The sequence below is a fragment of the Arvicola amphibius genome, chromosome 9 (assembly GCF_903992535.2).
Source record: "Arvicola amphibius chromosome 9, mArvAmp1.2, whole genome shotgun sequence".
Lineage (NCBI taxonomy): Eukaryota > Metazoa > Chordata > Mammalia > Rodentia > Cricetidae > Arvicola > Arvicola amphibius.
The window spans coordinates 80,355,451-80,374,623 of record NC_052055.2 but is presented as its reverse complement, the minus strand read 5'-3'; the positions used below and the strand labels follow the sequence as shown (position 1 = coordinate 80,374,623).

The 19,173-nt window shown below is 36.4% G+C and overlaps 1 protein-coding gene across 40 annotated transcripts in view; it reads left to right on the top strand.

Annotated features, from left to right (window-relative positions):
• Rims1 (regulating synaptic membrane exocytosis 1) overlaps positions 1-19,173 on the top strand; it is a 473,179-nt gene that overhangs the window by 292,537 nt on the left and 161,469 nt on the right. For 28 of the 40 annotated variants that reach the window (XM_038344214.1, XM_038344202.1, XM_038344201.1 and 25 more), the window contains exon 1: positions 1,025-1,124. The exons of 6 other annotated variants lie outside the window; for them this stretch is intronic. In XM_038344214.1, coding sequence (XP_038200142.1) covers positions 1,025-1,124 — 100 coding nt within the window. Of the gene's footprint in view, positions 1-1,024; positions 1,125-12,665; positions 12,697-19,173 lie in introns of those variants that run through there. 6 more of the 40 variants (XM_038344199.1, XM_038344210.1, XM_038344197.1 and 3 more) reach the window with 1 other exon arrangement.

Sequence of the window (19,173 nt, the reverse complement as noted above, 5' to 3'; positions counted from 1 at the left end):
TTCTTTAGGAACAATGAAGTATATTCAACCACAAGAGATTGCGGCATTTTAACTTTTATAATACCTGTAATAAAAGTCAGAAGTAGTGTCAACAGAAAAGATACTGAACATCATATACTGCCATTAGTTTTGGTGAAATAAATCACAAGGAGAAAAGTATTTTTTCAAAACTTGGGATCATGAATATCACTTATCCAGGTATCAAAATATTTTATCTTGGAATTATACTATTGACACATATAATATCAAAATTCTAGGGACATATATTTTTGAAGATTCCACTGATAGGCAAACAAAACCAAACCTATTTTTATATAGTCATATAATGAATAAAATACTATATATAAAATAAATAGCAGATACAATTACCACTTAATTTCATTCATTTCTTCAGGAAGTAATGCAGACGTTTTTCTTTATAAATCTAATATAAAACCATAAGAAATGTTTCCATTTAATGAATTTTAATAGTACCGAGCAAAAACTGACAACTAATGTTTCCAGAAATCATCCTGTGGGATAAAGGCCATTTCATTGTCATAAAAATCCTTTATTTAGCTCTCTCTACAAATAAGCTCACAGCGGGAGAAAGGACGCTAGTTAAAGTAATGTGGGCGATAAGTAAGCATAAGGAATGGCTAGGAGCATAGTGTCATCTGGCAGAGAGCTTATTTCCTGAATCCCGTGGATCTGCTTAAAACCCAGCAGAGATGCCAATATGCTTCTCCTCGGTAAATGCTACCAGCCTTCACACCACCAGGCCCATGGAGGTTTGCGCGCGGTATTTCATCCAACCAATCTTTGGGGTAGCTGCAAGGTGCCTGCAGTGACCTGAGTCAGTCATGCAAGGAGACTTTCCCATGCTTACACCAATGCTTTCCTTCAGTTTGCATTTCCTGTTGCTCCTCTCGTTCCATGATAAAAGCATGGTGAAGGAGGAAGCGAGACACATGCTTCTCAGATAAGATCTTAGGCAGCAGAGAGTTGCTGTTCTTGGACTGGATTTCTTTGCAAGGTTGTTATCATGTGTGCATCTGGGATACCCCTCTCCTCGGAAGGATGGGAGGAACTGAGCTCTGTTGATTCAGAAATGGAAACAAAGGAGATCGGACAAGCATGTGCGGGTGAGTCTGGGGAATAGTCATTCTGCCGTATTTTCTTTCTGGTTGTTCCCAAATACATATTCAATACACCATCGTATCCATTTTCTTCTGGTCTAAACATTAATGTGTTTTGTATAAGGTACAGAGCAATTCCGTTGCATTTTCTAAATGGATCAACTTTTCCAGTTGTCAACTTTTATCTTTAATCTATTTCTCTGAACTGATATCACAGGGTTTTATAGCATAGCCTGAAGGTTGTAGGAAGCAATCCTATTTATGATTTCTGTTCTTCTGAACTAGTCAAGTAAAGATTTAAAGATTAGGAAGTCAGTGTTCTGTGAGGCAAAAAACAATAACAAATTGCTTAATTGTGCATGGGCTTTGTATTTCAGTCAATGTGTTCATGCTTCATGATCCCCTGCTAGTGCCAAGGCCATGGAACGTGACACACCCGTGCCATCACTCACGGAAATCAATTCAACAGTAGGATGTTTGTGTCGCCGTTTCAAAATAATGGATGCTGGATTTTAGATCAAAAGAAAACGGAAACGTTAGCAATCTCAGGCCTTCACATAGACTCTAGTGCCACTAGGTTCCATAATTGGAGTGCTGCTTGCTCAGAATTGCTAACGGCATTAGTATGTGTCTGTTCTCTCAGAGGAAATCAGTGTGCTGGGCTTTGGGTAGCTGTGGAGTCACAGGTGAGGGTTATTTTGTGTAGTCTGTCAACCAGAGGGATTCTTGTCCCTCACGTGGGAAGAGTTGTTTCAAATAAGAACGATTTGAAGTAAGTAAATATTGTTGGTATGAGTTTCTAAATTAATACAATCATGAGGGAGGGATTGTTTCTATTATGTGTTGTCAGTTTCAGAGAATGGCATCTGTCACTTTGCATGAGATCTCATGGGATGCATGAGATTTAGAAATGACTGAAAGACTGTTTTACAAAAGGGTCAACAATGGGCTTTCTTTAATATAGATTCTTTGCTCTTACTCTGTAAACTGGATGCTGTGTATACCATTTCAGAGGCCTGTTTGCTTCAGTAAGGTTTTTTTTTTTTTTTTCTGTTAGAAACAAAATTTGTTACCATTTGATGTATTTCCTTAAGTCAAGAAAATTTAGGGAATTCAAAGACACTATACATAAATAATATTAATGTATGAGATAGAATGAGGAATAAATATCCGATTAATACCATTGATACTTGGTTGATCATTTGAAGTTATCACATCCTAGGAAGTACATAGGGTGAGAGAGAATAGGAACACAGAATTAGGTTTCGCATAGACTCAGCAGGAGGCTGTAAATGTTGTTTAATTTGTTGACTGGGCTTGTGAAATGCATGGAAAAAAACCCACGAATGTTTTTAACTACAGAAAATGAATAAATTGCTGAAAGTTTTGGCTGTCTTCTACTCCTCATGTCTGGTGCTGTCCTAAGGTCTGTCTGTAGACTGTGCCTCTGTTGGTCTTCTTTAGGACAGTAACACAGAAGAAGCTTAAGTTTAGCAAGCATGGCCCCCCATCTCCAGTAACTACTCTCAAACCATCTCCGCTGGAATCAGGATTGGCATGGCAGATGTGTAGCATGATAGACCCCCCACCAAACCAGCCAGCTTCCCCGCAAGCTACCAGCACCAAATCCTGGGCCCTGTTGGAAGTAAAGATCAAAAACTTATACAGTCGCTATGTAGGTGTAGGTCCAGTGAGATTTCATACGAGGTGAAGCCAAGTTCAGATTCCAGGGCCCTAGGTTTAAACCAGATGACCTTGGGCAAATGAATAAGCTTTGCTAAGTGTCACTTGTAGTGTGTAATGCAAGTTTATCATATCCCTATAAAACAAGTGAATTAAATAAGATTAGGATAGTACTGTGTTTGACAGATAAAGGCCTTCAATTAATGTGTGTTGCTTTTTTCTTTCCCTTGCTACAATTTGATTAACTTTTGCCTAATGTCAGTTTAAAGTGTACCTGGTAGTTTCTGAAAAGAAACGGAAAATTTCCTGAAGATCCTGTGTGGGCTAACTTTTATTCGTTACCAGGGGATATGTATCAAGTAGTCAGCTTGTTAGAGACTGGTGTTTTTAGTTGGTTAACCTGATTAACAGTTCTGTGCTGATATTTTTTTCAACTGATAGGACTTTTTTTTTTAAAGGCAAGCTCACACTACTTAGGTAAACCCAGCATGATTGTTTTAAATTAATGGGGGTCTGTCCTGTTTCTCCCTGTGTTATCATTTACCAGTTCACATTATGAAAGAAAGTTGAAGTGGCCTCCATGTGCTTCTCCCGCCCCTCTGGTGTGGGTTAGAGGAACGTCTCTGTATTTACTACTGCTTTTTGAAGCTGAACATTTTACCATGATTAAATATGACTGGGAAATTTTTTTCAACTCATTTACTTTCTTTTGCTAATGTTATTATTGTTCCTTAATACAAGATATGATCTGGTCGGAGTAAATGTAGGTGAATTACTGATAAAATAATGATTTTGCCTTAATGACAGCTCAGTTACAGTACAAATTTTAAGACCATGGTCACCTGTCTTTTAATATCACAAATAGAAGCCATCCCCATCTCTGTTTCTTGTATTTGCGATTGTCCTTTTGCCCTCTGGAGAGGAGCCATCATCAGCAGTAGGTTGATCATACAGGAGACTCTGAACAAGCAGTTTTCTTCTGTTCCGAACAGTCTCTCCTGGCTTCGGCTTTATATGTCCTAGTGCGGTTGTTGCCACTGAGTGCCGTTCCTCATTTAGGGAAACTGCAGAGGAAATGATCTGTTACGTTGGACTTGGCAGGACCATTTCCAGGGGTTGATAATGGGATCGAATTATTTCAGGTGAGTTTGGGGGGTTTAAAATCAGCTAGGGTCTGCTCCAGTCTGTCACTGGAGATCACGGTTATCACAGGGAAGTAAGTGTCCCCGTGAGAGGAACAGGAGATCAAGAGCATCTTCCTGAGGCTTTCTCCCCCACTAGCTTTCAGGGACTACAGAGTTTTGTCTCCGGCTGCAGGGGAGTAGCAGCATCTATGCACTGTTTTAGGAAATGGTTAATTGTGTGGCGAGAGGGCTCTGCTGTCTACTGCCGTGAGAGTCACCTCAGTACAGCACAGAACGGCACAGATGAATGCAGTAATCAATGAAGATCTGAATGCTGCAGGGATCTGAGCTGATGACAGCAGTACTTATGGCCTTGTTTAATGTCAACATTGTGTAATGTTGGGCACTGCAGGCTTTGGAGCGGGGTCGTTGAGAATGCAAGGACTATGGGAAATTTTATTTCAAATTTGCACGTTGGTAGATATATATATTTTTAACTGTGTTGTGGGCTTCTGCCATTCCTAGCTGGAATTTAATGACTTGGTGTCTGTAGCACTTACTTAACCATTCTGATGCTGCCCTTTGATTTGCTGCGTTTCTGCAGTTTCTACTACTTCATGCATTGCATTCAAGAACAGGTAAACCAAACTATGATATTAATCATAAGATGAATCTAAAGCTAATGGGATTCGTTGTTGAATTATTCAAAAGGGTGACATATTAAGATGCATCATTTAGATTCTATCAGAGAGTAAGGAGTACTTTACTTTGAAAATGGAAACTACATCAATATATAATTTCCAAATGTAGATGATCATCCGGTTGCATTCTATATTGTTTCTCAAATTTTGAATGTATATCTGAAGTGATCATTGAGTTGTATGTTTTTCAGTATTCTATATAACTCACAACTTGATGTATGTATATAGTTAATTAGGGTGCATGCCTTTTTCCTTTTCTGATTAATCAGATATTTTATTTTCATTGTTTACTGAATTGCATAGACAGCTTCAATGCTTAGTCTTAAAAATAGAAAAACTGAAGCTGCATGCAGATTGTTCTTTTCAAGGGTTTAGACCGAGGCTGCTGAGGCCTGCTTTCTTCTGATCGCTAGGGCAGACTGTAGATCACTTCTGTAGCCATGCCTGCGTTTTGTGTATGGTGTCAGGCTGTGCACTGAGAATGATGACCCTGTAAGGGGGCAGAGACTGCAGACACTCAATGGAAAAGAACAGCATCATATTTGGGGTCAGAAATGTGAAGGTGTGACCTTGGGGATAAGTGAACACCAACCTCCTGCCCTTGCTTCATCTTCTGCACCCAGAGAGAACACTTTCCTGCTTCAGTGGGGATACATAGCAATTCTAAGGTGTTCGAAGTTGTTACATGGTGATATCGGTGTAGAAACAATACTGCTTTCAGACATTTAAATGGATGTGGTTTCCTTAGTAACCCCCCACTTCATCCCTTGGTTTTTTACACTGTAGCCTGCAAGATTTTGTAGAGGTTGGGAATAGCTTTTTGAAAGTTAAGCTGGCAAATCTCTTGGTGCCATTGTAACTACTTTTCCCAACAGGGATTTGTGGTGTCCTGACAGCACTTTCTGTCAGGCTGCACTGCATGGGAGGAGAAGGCATCACATGATATGCTGCAGTGCTTTGAGGGCTGAGTGCAGACAGGCACAGGAAACATCCTAGCACCTGGCAGGGCTGCACGCTGCCTGGATGCTCTCTTGCTCCCTCCCAGGCTCAGTGACTCTCTTATTAGAGACTGTTATCTTTTCCTAGTGAATGATTTTTCAGACGTCTGCATCCAGCTAGGGGCAATCTCAGAATCCAGAGGATCCCAAGCAGATGGGAAGGTAGTAGCTACATTCCACTCACAAGGTTCAAGTAACCAAATCTGTCCTTTTGAATTAATATTAAGAGTTTATTGAACATGGAGGGATGTACTCATAGACTGGCTTATAAATTGCTTGTTGGTAAAGGTCACACATGGCCATGCTCACATCATGTTACTCCTAGACCTTTGCCATCATGAGGGCAAGCCTGGGGCAAGGGATGATTTGTGGTTCTCTCTGTGTGTGCATGATAGAGAGGAAAGCAAAAGGTGATGTGGCCAATGGCCTGCCAAGCTTTGTGGAAATGGAATGATTTATAATTTATACTCATAAACTCAGGAAGTTAGTAACTTTCTTAGTAAAGTGACTCTTCCTCCTCTGGAGTTATGTGCTCCAGGATCTGTCAACTTCCTGTTGTTTTATGTGGTCCTGTTGTTGAGTTGTTAGCAGGATCTTTGAGAAGAAAGTGATGTTTTCAATTTGAAGTACTGGGGGCTATGAAAAATGACAGAAGTCAGTTGGAAAGAGAAAATGAAATAAGCCAACGTTTCTAACCTTCCTTGTACTTCACCACATATTTAGATACTTTGGGCAAATGAAACAAAGGCATGTTGCTCTCAGCTTTCCAAGGCCACAAAGAATGGACAGCAATATGCCAGCTTATACATGTAAAGCAGTGAATTAGAGAATTATTGGTTATTTTATGATATAATTATTTTAGAGTGTCTATAAATACTACTGTCTATCTATAATTTCTAGGCTAGTTGGTGCATTCAGAATTTGTAGATAACCTGCTTCAAGAAGATTGTGTAAAGGAATTGTCAGACTCATAGGGTCGATTATTGGCCAGAATATAACCACAATACTGAATACCTAGCTAATTTGAGGAATTATTTGGGGGAATGTACTTCATACATTACATTTTTTAGGACTTGTGATATAAATTCTTACTGTGATAAGCCACAAACTTTGAGTATATTTCAAAGCCAAATTCAGAAAAGTTGGTTATTCAACTATGAATTTTAACAGACATGTTTTCAGTAATATCTATCATTAATTTGGATTCAGTGATAGTTCAAAAGGGGCCAGATACATTAACAGGCAATGGTACCAGGTTCCATGCCTGACCACCTGTGTTCGATTCCCAGGTTCCACAGTATGGAAGGAAGAATAGACTCCCTAAAAGTAGTTCTCACTGTGGCATGTATGTGCCCTTGAATAAACAAATGTAATTTTTAAGAAGTTTGATTTCCTAATTATTATTTCTGATAACTTATTTAGAAAATATTAAGGTCTTACCAATCATTTTAAAGAGTGTTCTGTGTAGCATATATTTCTGAAATTGTTGAAGATGCTAATTGTGACCAGAGATCAACACACCTGTTTCCAGTGACATCCTTGCCTTAGTGGACTTCTAAGGCTTATCAGAGTGCACGTTGTTGCAGGTACTTTCTTGGGTGAGGTCCCTTGCTTTCTGTGTGTATCTCCAAGATCATTTTATTTAGGAACCCTTTCTTGGATTCCTAGGTGTCTACCTTAAGCAGGAATCAAACTGAAAACATACTGCTGGGAGCTTGCAGTAACAGATAAGGAGTCACCAAGCCAAAAGAGCAATGCCTCAGTCTAAGTCACTTTTTCATCCAGAACCTTCCAACATTTATTTTTACTTTGAGAGAAATATTAGAGAGGAAACAGACATTCAGAAGAAAAACATCAATAAACATAATATTTTACCTACAATTTTACAGAATGCATGATTGCTTAAATGTGCTTATGGACAGTGGGTGAAAGACTGAAGTTACTTAGGTTACAGACAATATCTAAAGGGCAATAACAACAAAGTGCTGGAATTCATTGGTAGAAATCATACTTTTCCCATACATGAAGGCAAATCATTTCTCCTTTATCCTTGGGAAATAATTCAAAGACTACCTTAAAGTTGCCCTTGCTTTGAAAATACATTTGACATCTTACATTTTCATCTGTGATGCCATTTTGCATCGATATAAATATATTTTATTTATCGATATTTATATTGATGTAAGTGTGTGTGTGTGTGTGTGTGTGTGTGTGTGTGTGGTGTGTGTATTTTCAAAGCTTCAATCCAAAACATAGGTAAATGATGATTACATGCATTTAAAACTCTAATGAAATAGATTAGGAATGACTGAAAAGTCAAAAGTAGAGTAATTTCTGAACAGGTTTGCATTTATACGGAATGATATTATGTCACATGTACCTGAGAGCTCGTTGCGGGCCTCTTTTGACCACAGGCACTCTGTTGTAATTCCTTGACTTCAGAAACTGGTTCTATTTAAAGAACAAACATTTAGTTTAGTGATTATTTCTCTTTTGTTTTTGTTGTTTATTGATTTTTGTTTGTTGTTGTTATGTTTATTCTTATGTGGGATTCTGCTGTGATCAGAACAGTCTACTCAAGACATAAAAGTCATACATAAGTAAGGCACAGACTAAGAGACCCCCGAATAGCTATTTAATTTGAAAGTTTTTAGAGTATTGAAATAAATAAATGGATTTTAATGAGAAAAACAAAAGATCTGGAGTCTCTATGTGTGTGTGCTGTGTGCATGTGTGTGAGTGCGTGTGCATGTGTGTGTGCGCGTGTGTGTGCATGTGTGTGTGTGCATGTGTGTGCTATATTTTGCTATTGAAGTGTTAATGCATCACTTTTAAAAAAACAATAGAGCTGTAAGTTCTCGGTTGAAACTATAATAACTATCAAGTTGATACCTTTTCTTGATTTTAATCCCTTTAATAGTAAATAGTGAAAACTATCCAGGCTAGCATAATATCTAGTTCAATCAAAATTTAATGTTGAGACATTAAAATAAGTTGAAATTTTTTACAGTTACATCTCAAAATTGGATCACAGATATTATATGCTAAACATTAAATGGTACTCATGTTCCCACTAGCTAGAATAAAAGATTTTGTTTAGAGTACAACTTGTTGGCTTTTAGTTTGAAATTGAGATCAGTCTTTAATTTTATATAACTGTAATGTAAATGTTGAAATAGACATTGGGGGTTGTGACTCCGGGTAGAAGGCTTGATTTGCAAATGTTAGACCCTGTTTTGAGCCTCATAAGAAAAGGTCTAGGTTTGTTTTCAAATATGAAGGTAAATTAATATTTTTATTATTGGGTTGATTAAAATATTTTACTCATTATAATTTAGCATTTCTTGTGGCTTTTGTATTTCTAGGGCTCGGCCTTGCTTTTAGTCATTATATCTAACTTTATAAGTCAGACACAGTTTATATGCTTAGTAGACTTGTTAGGTCAAACATGACATACATATTTTATTAGGACATTAGCTAAATGTGCCATCTTTATCAATAACCACAGTGTATCTCCCTTGAGAAATATTTTTTAAATGGAATTTTAAGGCTTTTATCAGCAAGAGACATCAAATGGGTATTGTTCATAACACTGAATTAATACATAAGTCAATGTCTGAAAAAGTAATTTTAATTTCACATTTAATGCCACTGAATGTATTAGGAGGCATTGCTGACACTGCAATTTCAGTCACTTTAACCTTTCTCCTAGATTTTCAGTGAAGATGAGATTGTTTATTTGGTTTGCTTTTACTGGAGAGGCATTAAGTTTGATTAAGGATCTTTAAAGGACTCTTTGATTGCTGACAATGTATGACATTATGTAGAGAGCACTTAATCCTGTTTTCCCTATTTTTCACATTTCATTCACAAATGTCAGGAAGTAGAACACTCAGTGGGAGAAAAATAACATGCGTGCATTCAATTTTTTAATGGAGATGAATCTGACATATTATTTGATAAGCACTGCCTGGCTGACTATTTTGATTGTGGTGTGTTGAGGAATAATTTACTTTTAGGATTTTAAGGTATTAGTTACAAATGTCCTCAGGATTGAGAGCTGGCTTTTCTAAGTTGGTAATTATTTTGCCAACTAGCTTGAGTTATTGTCTCTATTTTTTTTTTTTTTTGGTTTCTTTTAACATTATTTTAATTAACATTTTTCTTGCTAGAGTTGTGATTTTTTTTCTACACACATAAGGAATTTCATGTGTTTTCATACATGTTCGGCTCTTTTTAGTTGTCATCTGATGGATGCTGTTCTAACATTGCGCTTCCACCCAACTGTGTCTGTACCCTGTTGTTGAGACAATATCATCCACATTTACATATATAAAGCTAAGAATAATATCAATTCTGAAGGCAGGTAGGCTTGTAATCAATTTAGTTTTCTGTCTTCTTTTTGTGTTGTGTCTTTGTTCCTTCCTCGTTCATTCTTTTAGTTGAAAGGATGCCTCTCTGAGCTCTCCTATTTTCTCTTGTGTAGGATGCATCATCAAGGTTCCTGCTGGGCTGAATACCAAAGACTGCAACCCAAGTGGGGCAAGCCTAATGGATTTCCAAGAAATAAAGCCTAGGGATTTAGAATTTGTGATGTTGTTTTATCCCAGAAGGGACGCCTTTCTTCAACCGATTTCCCCCAAAGATGTAGAAAACTTGATTATGGGATTGTGCTATTTAAATTATACGTAAATGAATACTTTCACATTAATTCCACGCCAGTTGTTTTCCTTTGAATCAAAGACATTTTGAGATTTGTGAATGGAAAAAAAACTACGTTGTTTTTGCAAAAATAATGTTACAGCAAATATTTTAAAGTACATTTGTGCATACTCAGTGAAACAAGTTTAACATCTAACTTTAAAACTTACCAATTTGCTAGACTATAAATAAATAAAGTTCTAGGAAATAAATTCAAAATGCATAAAATATTCACTTGGGAAAATCAGGGTAGAGCACTAGGCTGCAAACTTAGCTGTTAAAATCTAACACATTAGCTTTCGGAAAAAGTGCTATGGATTACAAAATGCACAGCTTTCATAACAAAAGTAAAAGCATTTGTTCAAGCGCACATATGTTCTTCCTGATGTTGATGTGAGAGAGCTTTGCCTTCCGCACCATTTCATAATGACAGGGGCAATCACTACACATTTTAAGAGCTATGTCATCCCCAAGATGCCGTGAAATGCCTGGTGTGGTAGTGACGAAGGACATAAGAAATAGGGAGGCATAAGAATCACAGGTATAGGGGCTGGAGAGAAGTCCCAGAGGTTAAGAGCATTGCCTGCTCTTCCAAAGGTCCTGAGTTCAATTCCCAGCAACCACATGGTGGCTCACAACCATCTGTAATGGGTCTGGTGCCCTCTTCTGGCCTGCAGGCACACACACAGACAGAATGTTGTACACATAATAAATAAATAAATATTTTTAAAAAAGAATCACAAGTATACTGCAATTCAGATAAGTGGTCATGTAATGGAGTGTGATTAATTCCTATATATTTTATAAAGTCTAAATTGACATTCTGTATATGTTCTATAAACATATTATTAAACTAAATATTAAAAGCACTAAGGTACAGTACAATAAATAATGGAGTTTCTGGGTTGCTTTCTGGAGATCACTGTAGCTGTGTGTTGCAATTTGTGATTTCAACAGGTTGAGGAACTGGAGATAGAGCTGCCAGGGTTTCTGAATGAAAGGTCATCTCCTCCCCAAAGAACAGCTAAACAGGACAGAGAAACTAATTTCGAGCACTTTAAGTCTGGCTTAGTGATGTTTTCTGCTTTCTTTCATTTTCGTTTTCATTGTTGCTTTTTGGACAGAGTCTTATAGCCTGTCTTACAGTCTTATATTCCAGGTTGACCTGGAACTCACAGAAACCCTCCTGCCTCATTTTCTTGAATACTAGGCTATAGGTGTGCGGACATGCAAGGGCCAGTCTTCTAATGTTTTTCTTATAGAAATCAAACCTCAGATGAAGTGTTAAGTCTCTGGTCAGCCTTAGGTTAGGAGACTTTATAAATTTATAAGACTTTATAAGATACACTTGGTATGCATGCCTGACATGCATACACTCTGCGTGCATATGTGACCATTACTTCTTTGTCTCCATTTCCTCTGTGCCTTGACATATCAGAGGACCAGCTGAAAGAGCATGCCTTTTTCAGTCCAGCAGCCTTCGGCCAGTGACCTTACAGTACTCTGCAGCCCTGCTTTCCCATCCTACAGTTCGGAAGGTGTGTGAATATGAACACTTAGCAATTTTCTCAGGAGAAGTGATGATGCATAAAGCAGAAATGCCCTCCAAAGTTCTCACACCAGTGATTTCTCTTTGCCAGCCAAGAAGCTGCCAACGTGAAGAGATAGTTCCCTTATATAGCTAGAAATTGCTTGCTGTGCCCCCCACACACACACAAAAGGCAGGGAAATCAAATTAATATATGATGGAGTTAAATGAAGCATAGAGGCAAAGAAAAAGACTTTAGGGGAGGTCGCTGGCTTTAAAGTATGTTTCTATCTGTTTGCTCCTGATTCAACTCATCCTGTGCTTGTTATAACTTATTAACGTGACTTAAAATAGTAAGATGCATCAATCCCTCATATGCATTTCTACTTGTTCTGTATGCTCTTAATATTTATCTGTATCCCACCAACCGTTCTTCTTGTTCTTTACATCACTCACACTTGACTGACAAGGTCGCAGGCTCCCTACTTTCCTTTTCCACATTTTCAGATGCAGAGGCAGGTAACATTCAGCTTGACACTCAGAATATTGAACATTAGTACTGTTTGGATTGGGCAGCCTGGGTCTGGACAAACACTAGCATTTTCCTTTATCAAAGAGAGTCTTCTAAAATGCTATTTGTGTTGTTACAATGCTTCTACTGTGAACATGTCCAGCACTACAGTGTCTTAAACCTGTGGTTTACAGCCAGTCCCCAAACAATGAAAACAAATAAACCCCAATTTTTTCCACAGGGTATCCTGGCTGGATATTATTCCGAGGCTTTGCACGTCACAACCTGTTCTCCCACGTGAATGGAATGCTCAGTATCAATGTGGAAGCCTGGTCAGTTGGAAAGTTGCAGTGTAATATTTTCCTCCTGGGTACAGCACTACCCAAAATCTGATGTATTGAGAATTGCTGTGTTAAAAAAAAAATTCCCCTAGACTGTCATTTTGTGATTTGTTATCCGGTACACCCCACTATTCAATGTTTAGATTTGGGGGGAGGAGTAATTTTTAAGGCATTGCATCTCATGCTATATTTCCACATAAAATTATTCATCTCTACACCATTACACAATCAATGCTTTTGTTCCGCAATCAGTGGCCTTGGCAAATGTTCTCGAACCTCTTTTATTGTCATTTCTAATCATATGTTACAGATCAACTGAAAATCATGAACAAATTTACTTCATAAAACTAAGTCTCAGAGTTGTATTGTCAATGCATGTATATGTGTGTGTGTGTCTGTGTGTGTGTATTCATACATGGGTATGTCTTTGAGATTTTTTGTTGAATGAATTCTGGAATTTTAATTGATTAACTTTCTCTAAGTCCCCCAGCTCAGGGCAGAGCAGTCACAAAGGGCAAGAGCTCCTTGCGCATCATGGCCTTTAAGGAGTATATCTGGATTTTGAAACATTTTCTTTTCTTTTTTTTTTTTTTTTTGGTTTTTTCGAGACAGGGTTTCTCTGCAGCTTTAGAGCCTGTCCTGGAGCTAGCTCTTGTAGACCAGGCTGGTCTTGAACTCACAGAGATCCGCCTGCCTCTGCCTCCCGAGTGCTGGGATTAAAGGCGTGCGCCACCACCGCCCGGCTGAAACATTTTCTAGTGTCAAAAATCTAAGCTTATGTAAATTAGGATTACTTTCAAAGGTAGAAAGCACAAAATAAAGAACTTTGCTTAATCTCTCAAATACATTTTAATTTCTCAAAATCTATAAGTATTTAAGATAAATCCCAGTTTTTCAGTGCTTTCTCATTGCCTCCTCAAGAGATGATATTGTATTACATCTTGAAGTCTTCAGTGACTGTGGGGACAGGGTGGTGGTGTGTGTACACACTTGTGTGGGTATGTGAGTGTGATTGTGGAGGCCAGAGGTCAATATCTTAAGTCTTCTTAGTCACATTCCATGTTATTTTGATCCATATTCTTTAACTGAGCTTATTGATTTGATTGACAGACTACCTAATGAGATCCAGGAATCTATTTTCAGCTCCCTGCCACTGGGAGTTCAAATGTACCTTTCCATCCCTGGCTCTGGTGTCTGTGTGCTGGGGACCCAAACTTAGTTCCTCATGTTTACATGGCAAACACTACCACCTGAAGTATCTCCCCAGGCACCTCCATGATTGTCTTCTTAACACTTAATTCTATTATTGATTAGATGATATTGTTGGGCTTTTCGTTTAGAAAAGGAACTCTTATGCATGTAGGTCATTAAAAACTTTACTGAGTAACCATAAAATGTATTTGTTACCAAATACCTATCCTACTTAACATTAAAGATATTGTTAAAACTATTGAAATATTGTTAGCCATCTTTAGTAACAACATTTGATAATTTTATAAGCAGAAAGGATTTTAACATTTTTCTAAGGTACATACATTTCAGTAAGTTGAAAACCGTTTCTCAGTAATCTTATTTCCAACACTGATTTCATATTTTCAACACCATTTATGCAGCTACTATACATTAAACTTTACTTCTAAAATTGTTGGAAGTTGAAAAAAATGATGTAATTTGTCTCAAGCTCTTGAAACCTTTTATGTGCAAATTAGGTTATGCCTGATATATAGAAGAGGATAGAGTTTATAAAAGGTGGATAGATAATTTCAAGAGAATGTACCCCATAGGGTTAGGTTTAGAATTATGAGTCCCTGATTTTATGGGCATTTCTCTTTTTACTGTAAAATGGATGTTCTTTTTAAGTGTTATATAAAAAGTAGAAACTCATAAGATAAAATACTGTTAATAGATAAACTGAAAGATAATGAAATTCTGAGGTTATTCCATTTAAATATAATAAATTAATTAAATTTATTTAATTTAAATTAAACCATGAGGCAGAAAAAAGTATTGTTTCATAGTTTTCATGTTATTAGGAAAAACTGAAAAGAATAATATATATATATATGTATAATTGGATGTAATATATAACATATAATTATATATTATTAATTATTAGATTAGAAAATGTTTGTAGAAATGTTTCTATTGATGTCCGTGATCTCCGTTTACGTCTTAAAGAACAACAGATGCTCTAGTGTTTGCCGTGAGACTGAGGTCAGAGTTCAGCCAGGAAGTTCATGTTTTTCAGAGTTATACAGAGCATGATGCTGATATCCTTCCCATACCCTCTCAAAAATCACCCAACAGTTCCTAAAACAAGGAAGGGATGTGTTGAAGCCTCCCCCTTACTAAATGTCTTAAAGCACTGCACTCTCTTGGACCAGTTTCTGAACCACTTTCATGTGTTCTAAAAAATTACAAATCAGAACTGCACTGAAGGCCTTCAAACAAATATTTGATCACTGTCTAAAGTCTGTTTGGCTTCAGAGAATCTGTGGATTATAAATAATTTCTGAATATAAGCTTTGATTTTGATACCTCATTAGAGTAATAATTAGTAATTGATTCACTTATTTGAATCATCTTACTAACTGATAATTTAATTAAATATTGAGTTTATATTCCAATGAGGAAGAGTAATATTATTAATTCTATGACAAAAAAGAGATTAAAGGAAAATTTAAAAATTCAATTTTTCTTTCTTAAACCACATTATTGACTTATGAAAGCACCATACCTGTTTATTTTATGCACTTTGATGAGTCTGGAGTTATGTATTACCTGTGAAACTGGGACCAAAATCAGTCCTGTGAACCTATTCATCTCCTCCATCATTTTCTTCACTTTCTGAGACACATATTTAAAAACTAAGCCATAAGCAGCTCTTTGAGTATACACTGCAGTGCTGTGAACTTTGTTGACTCTTCAACAGTAGATCATCTCCCCCTTCCCAGCCCTGGGAAGTTATCCTGGTACTCTCAGCTTCTGTATATGACTATGTTGTTTGGCATATGGAACGATATACCATGCACATATCTTTCTGTGTCTGACTTCTTTCACTTAATGTTATGTCTTCTGCGTTCAACTGTGTTTTGTTCACAAGAGCAGGTCTTTCTACACTGAGAAAGTTAACATTTCATTGTGTGCTCATACCCATTCTCTTTACCTCTTAACCTACAGTGTACCCAGATTGTCTTTATGTTCTGGTTATGGTGACCAGTGTGGTTATGAGCATGAGGGTTTAGGTTGTATTTATTTATTTAAGATCCTATTTTCAGTTATTTTATCTATAGTCCCTGAAGTGTTCCTGCCAGATCATTTAGTTGTGTTGGTTATTGGGGGCATTCCTTATTACTCTTTTAGAGAGCAATTTTACCAACTTGTAGTCCTACCAGTACATACACAGATTCTAATATTTCTCCATATTTTGCACATTGATCTCTTAAAAAATATGGAGAGCTGTTTTAACTGGAGAGAGTTGAGGTCAAATTTTTTGTCTTAATTTAGATTTCTCTGATGATCTGGGATCTTTTGGGAGTAAATGTAGATTTAATAAAAATGATTTCTTCATTTTTTTAAACATTTTTTTGAATAATTCCATTATTCTGATCTGAGAATAATGCTCTTATGACAAGAAACTGCAGCTATCACTTTAAAACACTAAGTACCATTGACAGTGAATTTGGAAATGAGATTCCTAAATATAGGATATTGCTACTTCTAGTATTTGTTTGTATTATTTATATTTTTTAGAATTTCTTTTCTTTCTTTTTTTTTTTTTTTGGTAGGGAGGGGTCTCATGACAGGGTTTCTCTATAGCTATGGAGTCTGTCCTGGAACTTGCTCTGTAGACCAAACTGTCCTCGAACTCACAGAGATCTGCCTGTTTCTGCCTCCAAATGCTGGGATTAAAGCTGTACACCACTATAGCCTGATGACTTTTTTAATTCCATACATGAATACTGTATTGATATAATTTCTATCCCCTTTTCATTGCCTACTGTGTCCCACCAAATTCATGACTTCTTTAATTATTATTGTTGGATGCACATATGTATATCTAATATAAACTGCTGAATCCATTTCCTCTTGTTTTTAAATATATATGCTTATGTAAAACCACGTTGATTGGATAATTTATTTGGGGTCTCATTCCTGGAAAAGAGTGTATCTTTATCTCTGAGAAGGCACTAATTGCCTCTAGCTCTTAACCTAGGGATGAGGCTTGTGAGCTTTCTCTCACAGACCTTAAATGTCAACTGGTATTGTCATTTATGCAGACCTTGTTTAGACAGCCATATTGTTCATACGTCATGGGTTCAGCTCCCTGTGTATATAGAAGTCACCACTTCAGAGTAGACATGGTCCTGTGTCTCTTAACAATCTTTCAGTTCCATCTTGCATGATTCTCTGCAAGCCTTAGGTGTACAGGTTGTGTTGTAGATGAAGCAGTTGGATCTGGACCCCCATGGTCATCAACAAAGAAGCTTTGTTGATGAAAGTGAAAGCTATACTTTTCTGTGGATATAAGGATAGTCATGGAATCTCTAATACGCCATTTAAAATGTCATAACAAAATACCAAGCAGCTGGAAATACTATAGTTCTTCTAAGAAAGGATGCATCCTATGTGTGTGTGTTTACAGCATTACTATGTGTAGCATGTGCCTTATATGTGTATATGTATGCATGATATGCACTGCATTTGCTTATTTTGCTGGGCTAAATCTAAATTTGGTTTTAAGTTACTTTTCATTATTGAAGAGGTTCATGCTATAAACACCAATGGTTTGAATAAGCTGACTGCTTCAGGTCTGGAGTTCAAGAACACAAACTTTAGAGATTTTATGTAGTAGTTGCCTTTAAATATGTTTGGGACATCAAAACTGTCATGGAGTCTGAATGAAATTACCAAAAAGTATTTGAGCACTGATATTTCTACTTTCATCAGAATTTAGACTTCTTGTAATGAAGGACATTAGTTAAGTCATAGCAGATTTTCTAATTTTAAGATAGTGTGTATATATAAAATAGTCTTATTTTACAGGTTGTGTGATTAATGATTACATGTAAACAACATGCATTCCCATATTTTTGATGACTAGAAACTGAATCCTATAAAATGTGTTTTCTTACAATTAACTGTTAACTTAAAGGATATTGAGGATATTTCTATATAACAAAATATTGCCAATTTATTATATAGTACCATTAGTCTATTGTGGAAGAGGGCTTTTTATCACTTCAGGAAAATGTCTAAACTATAAGTAAACTACCTGGAATTTCACACCTTAATTTTTAGTTTCAGATTTTAATTCCTGTCTATAAAATGACTTTTCTCAAACAAATGTTCCCATAAAACATTTAAATATATTATTGTCATATAAACTCAAATGATCTTTTCTGTTTACTAGCCATGCATTTGGTGTGGAGAATCCCATCCTTATCATTGAATTGCAACCAAATATATATATATATATATATATGGCATGGACACATTTAGAAAACAAATTTTATTGAATATTTAACTTCTATCTTGTGCTATATTTAAACATTTTTACACCTATTTTGGGTTGATTTAACACATATTTTTATAGAAGAATAAGCAAAAGGTGGAACAGTTTAAGGGATTTAGGAAATTCCTCGGATGTACTTTTGATTTTAAGTCTGTGCAGTTTTCATTGTATGTATGACAGTCACATAGTCTATTGAGGAAGAGTGGTTTGTTTCTTGAGATGGTGGAAAGACAGTTATAAATATGTATTGGAAATCATGCAGAGTTACTGAGAGTCAGTAAAATTTGTATGGGCTAATATAATTCATTTAGAAGATGGCAGAATATACCTTGTATGTATTCTTGAGATGATGATGAACTTAACCTTCCCTAATACTTCACTAGTGCAAGCCTTTGTACTTTTTCTTGGATAACTTTATCTCTAATACTTGTACACTGTGTACATACTCAACTTGGGCAAGCACCTATCACATAAATTATTAAATACTTACTAAATGAAATGAGAAGAGTGGTTTCTATAGCAGTTTTAATATACATGTCTGATCGAGCATTCTACTTGGAATGTATTTATGTCTAATGATATAGATTGGTTTTATTGGCATCCATGGTGCTTTCACACCAGAAACCAAACTACAAAATTTGGAATAAAAATACATGTTAATACCTTATTATAGATCTTAATCATGCTGAATTATTTTATTTCTATTTACATAAGTTTCATGTTCCACTTAAAATGACATTATTCATTATTCAGCCTTGAAAATATATTTGTGCATTGAGATTGCATACTGTTTGAAAATTCTTGCAATGGAAACTTGATGCTTACCATCTGAAGAGAGTAATTTTAATTAGCCTGCTATTTCCAAGGTGTAGAGAGCTAGTCTGTCTTAAAATGTCCCACAAAAATAAGCAAGGAATTATAAAATTACTTTTAACATAACAATGTATGGATTT